Raw genomic sequence first — 4,652 nt, forward strand, 5'->3', positions numbered from 1 at the left:
CGCACGGGCGGCGCCGGCGGCGGCGCCGCGCTCCGCGGGGCGCGGGCGGAAGTCCTCCCCCGCCTGGCTGAGCACGCCGCACGCCAGCAGGGCGCGCCGGTGGCGCCACAGCTCCCGCAGCCACCCCTCCACGGCCTGGACCAGCGCGGAGCCGCGCCCCGGCCCGCGCCCGCGCTGCTGCCGCACTGCGCCGCCGCCGCCGAGCCCGGTCGCCAGCTCTGGCAGGCGGCGCAGCAGCACCAGCTGGGCCCGCTGGAGCAGCGCCAGCGCGTGGCTCAGGGGCTTTGGCGGGGTGCCCACGCTGAGGCAGTCGCGCCGCAACTGCGCCATCAGGCCGCCCGTGAGCACCTCCAGGGTCACCCCCAGGCGCGCCAGGGCCTCCTCTGGCCGCCGCTGCTGCTGCTGCTGCTGCTGCTGCTGCTGCTGTTGCTCCTGCTCCTGCTGCTGCTGCTCTTGCTGAGCAGAGTTGGGCGAGCCGTCCCTGTTCCCCCACGGGCAGCAGCCGCTGTCGTCATCGCCGTCGCTGACTGCACTGGTAGCACAGCAGCCGCCAACAGCCGTCGCCAGCAGCGCCTCGAGCTGCGCCAGGGTCTTGGGCGGCGGCTGCAGCGGCGCGTCGGTGCCTCCTTCGGAGCCGGCGGCCGCCCAGGCCGACTGCAGCAGCCGCCAGAGGGGCTCCAGCAGCGGCAGGCCAAAGGCGTTGGCTAGGCGGCCAACGGCCGGCGCCGCCAGCAGCTCGTGGTGGTGCAGGTGCCTCAGGGCAGACAGGGCCTCACTCTGCGGGTGGAGGCGGCGCAGAAAGAAAGCACGGCAGGGGCCGCGCCGCGCAGTGCGAGCGTCAAGGCGGCCTCGAGGCAGCCGAGAGGAAGCTGCTCGGCAGCCGCGGCTAGAGCCCTGAAGCCACCCCCATCCCCAGCACCCCAGCTTGTGTGCCCTGGTCATGCGCACAGCCACCCGGTGTGCTGCGCCCCGCATTGTCCCAAATTCGGATGACCCACCATCTCGTTTGCTGTGGCGCCCCTCTTCACGAACAGCAGTCCAGTTCGCGTCGTGAGGCGCCGCCGCGCGCTGCGCTCCCCGCTGTTGCGCGCGGCGGCGAAGTTGATGCGGTCAAACAGCTCCTCGCTCTCGGGCAGCCACTTGCAGGAGTGCGCGACGCGGGTCTCCAGCAGCAGCAGCGGCGGCAGCTCAGCGCACGCCTCCGCGGCCGCGTGGATGCCGGCCAGCTGCGCCAGTGCCAGCAGCGCGGACGCGTGCAGGGGCGTGGCGACGCCGTAGCACGCGCCCGGTCTGGACGCGAGGGGCGCGGCGGCGCCAGGGGTCGCCAGGGCAGGATGCCTGTTGGGCAGTGGGGGCGTCATGCCGGGCCTCAGCAGGGCGGCTGCCATGCAGAATGCCGCAGGTCGTGCTGCCTGGGAACCGCCATTTGCCGTGCATATCTGAGAGGATGAGGGACCTGAGGGCAGGCATGCGAAAGCAGGCAAGCAATCAGGCATGGAACGATTGTCGTGTCCAGGGGTGTTGCCACCAAGTGGTGCCAGCCTGCTCACCCGTCCGCGTCCAGGGCCCCAGGCGCCCACAGTGCGGCCAGCACGTCTGATATGAGCCACCACTGGTGCTGGGGCCTCAGGGACGCAAACAGCGGCTCGCAGCATGCCTCGCTGTACGGCCACGCGGTGCATCTGCCGCCCCCGCCGCAGCCGGCGTCGCGACCGTCGCCCGCCGCCGCCTCAGCAGTGGCGTAATAGTGGCACGTCGCCGCGTGCAGCAACACCATCGCCACGGCCAGCCGCTCGGCTTGCGGGAGGCCAAGAAGGTGCCCAAACCCCGGCCGCTGCGTGGCGCGCGCCAGGGCTGCGCGGCACCACGGCCCCAGCAAGTTGTGCGGCTGCTGCCCAGCCAGGCGTGCCGCATCGAGCGGGTCGGTGCCACGGGGCAAGAGCTCCTCAAACACGGCCCCGCCGAACTCCTGAGCCAGGCCCCTGCCCTCGAGCTTGGAGACGACATGCGCGCCTGGGGCCAGCAACACAGCACAGCATGAGCAGCGTGAACGGGCGCGGCGGTGTAGCACTACATGGCAGCTGCAAGGGCGTCGCCTGCCGCACGGCGGAACTACGTACTCTCCTGAAAGCCCATAGATCGCATGCCCACCTCTTTCAAGGGCCTGCAGCCACGCGGCCTGGAGCTCGGGGTCGGTGTACAGCGCGCGCGCCTGCCGAGACAGCAGATCCGCCACGAACCCCATTCTGTAAGACCTTTCTAGCCTTTGCGCTGCGTGGGTTGGCTGCTCGCCATCTGGGCAGGTTCTACGTGATCTTATCCGATCACGCGGGAGGATATGTGCGACAGAGAGAGCCACTGACGGACCTCTTAGCGGTTGGCCGCACTTCACAATGGGCACAAAATTCCGGCGTAAACATGGCGGAAGCAGTCAACGCGGCGCGGGCGCGCTCCGCCCCACCACTCAAGGGGCGCTTGCTGTCGTGCACAAGTGGGGACTCATGTTAATGTGAGACGTGTCCCAGGGACCACTGTCCAGTCGGGCACTCGGGGTGACGCATTGCACTTTTGTCGCCCTACCTGTGCTGCACAAGTCCCATCGCGGCCTGCACATTCCTGCAGGGACATGCTGGCCTCGATAGAATGTGGCCACGCTGCGCTGGGCTCGCTGCCATCAGGGCCAAGGCAAGCGGCCAGGAAGTTGCCGGGCGCGTTCGCCGTGCTGCACTCACAGCCTGCTGCCGCTCGCAGCTTCGACACCGTCTGTCCGCTCGATGTGCCCCGCTGGATCCGACGCTTCAAGTGCGGCTTACTTCCGCCCCAAAAACCGTGAGGCTGGGATAGTGCGACAGCTGCACGCAGCTGAGGTTGAAATCGTACTCAACGGGCTTTACTTACTCATGGGGTTATTCTTTACAAGGGGGGTGAGGTGATGGATGCAGGCGATGCAGCCTCCTAGAAGGCGCCTGCACTGATCACCCTTCCGCTGCGCTTGAATCTCCCTTCAGATCTGTCAAATCCAGAGAGTCAGGATGATGTGCAGCCATCCCTGAACACCTGCCATGACGGCAATTACTATATAAATGACAAAATTCCAAAGGGACCAGACACGCTGAAAAAAGGCTTGCCAAGCTCGCTCGAACAAAGGTTTGAGGGATGTCATCCTGCTGCTCTCCCTTCTCCTGCCAAACCCACATCCTGCTGCAAGGAATCGACGCGTTCAAGCAAGGTGGCATGCAGCCGTGGCACTCTCATTCTTGGACAAAATCCTGCGTACAAGTATCTCACGTGGGCAAGTGCAAGCAAACAGCAAACACGCTCTGCAAGAAAGCAATCAAAGGAACCATCAAGTAAAGCTCATATAGTAGCCTACAAGCTTGCTCCTGGGAAACATGGACCCAGGAGGACCAGGGTCGAGGAGGCTGCTGTTTTTGGGGTTGTGGTTTTGAATAGGCTAGATGTTGGACAGCGGTATCACGACCAGTTGAAGGTATTTGGCAATGCTCGCGTATGGTTTATTTGGCGTCGCATTTGGAAGCATTATCAGTGTCTGCTGTGTAATAAAACTCCGGCCGCTCCGGGTCAAACCTGGCGCGCAGCACGGCGCCCTTGGCCGACAGCAGCCGCAGCCGCCAGCAGTTGCGCGCGTGCAGCGGGGACGCCCGCGCAGCGCAGGCTTGGCTGCAGTAACGCGCGCAGCCGCAGGACGCGCACTCCAAGCCGCCGCCGCTCTGGCCGCCCGTGAGTGCCTCTTCCGCACACCAGTCGCACTCCTTGGCAGCCGGCGGCTGCGCAGCTGCGGCCGCTGCTCCCGCGGTCCTGCCTCCCCCCAGCAGGTGGTCTGCGTGGAACCAGGGGGCGGCCGCCAGCAGGGCCCCGGGGCCCACCGCCTCGGCCGCACGGTCTATGGCCTCCAGGCTGCGGGGGGGGGGGGGTTGGGTGGCGAAGCGTGCGTGGACTTGCCTGATTCAGGGGTTCAGATCACATCAAAGGTGCAGCATGTCATATGTGGGGGCTGCAACTCAGCGACTATCCATTCCGCTCGGCGTCCCTTGCCCCACTTGTGGCCAGTGGCTGCACTGCGTCTGCCACTTCCGCTGCCCAAGACTCTGCCATTGAGTGCGTCTGAGAGCTATCCAGCCGCCTGTGTCACTCACAAATGCGCAACCTCGGGGTTGCCCTGGCGCGGCCAGTACCAAGCCGTCGCGTGCGGCGGCCGCTCCTGCTGCAGCCAGTCCGCCCTCGCCGCCTCCGCCAGCCCCGCCAGCCGCTGGTGGTACTCCGCCGCCAGCCCGCACCACGGCCCCGCCGCCGCCGCGTCCGCCACCACGCCCGCCTGCAGCAGCAGCAGCGCGCCGCGCCGCGCGGAGGCGGTCGCGTCGGGCTGGAAAAGATATGGCCGGGTGATGATAGACGCGAGCAGCTGCACCGCCGCCGACCCGGCCTCGACGCCAGCGCTGCCGGCGGCCTCGGCCCAGTCCTCAAACCTGTTTCCCTGGTCAATGATTGCGTTAAGGGCCTCCAGCGTCACGCCCGCGCGCAGCAGCTGGACCGCCGCCTCGAGGATGCGCTTGTGGGCGCGCTCGTCCTCCGCCTGCAACCCGCCAGCGGGTGGCAGCCACCCGGCGTTGGCGGCCGCCGCGACCGCGGCG

General features: G+C 67.5%; 2 protein-coding genes across 2 annotated transcripts; both read right to left on the reverse strand.

Annotated features, from left to right (window-relative positions):
* Positions 1-275: 275 nt before the first annotated feature.
* MNEG_14229 (hypothetical protein) lies at positions 276-2,245 on the reverse strand (the record flags this gene model as incomplete). The annotated part of the gene is made up of 5 exons (XM_014037298.1): positions 276-282; positions 323-777; positions 999-1,338; positions 1,551-2,013; positions 2,152-2,245. The coding sequence occupies 5 exons, from the start codon at positions 2,243-2,245 to the stop codon at positions 276-278; spliced, it is 1,359 nt and encodes a 452-aa protein (XP_013892752.1).
* A 1,270-nt stretch (positions 2,246-3,515) lies between these two features.
* Positions 3,516-3,918, reverse strand: MNEG_14230 (hypothetical protein; the record flags this gene model as incomplete). Its single annotated transcript, XM_014037299.1, has 1 exon — positions 3,516-3,918. A coding segment is annotated over one exon (403 nt), but the record flags the coding sequence as incomplete, so codon positions are not given.
* Between the last annotated feature and the right edge of the window lie 734 nt (positions 3,919-4,652).

Source organism: Monoraphidium neglectum (assembly GCF_000611645.1).
Source record: "Monoraphidium neglectum strain SAG 48.87 unplaced genomic scaffold scaffold04339, whole genome shotgun sequence".
NCBI lineage: Eukaryota > Viridiplantae > Chlorophyta > Chlorophyceae > Sphaeropleales > Selenastraceae > Monoraphidium > Monoraphidium neglectum.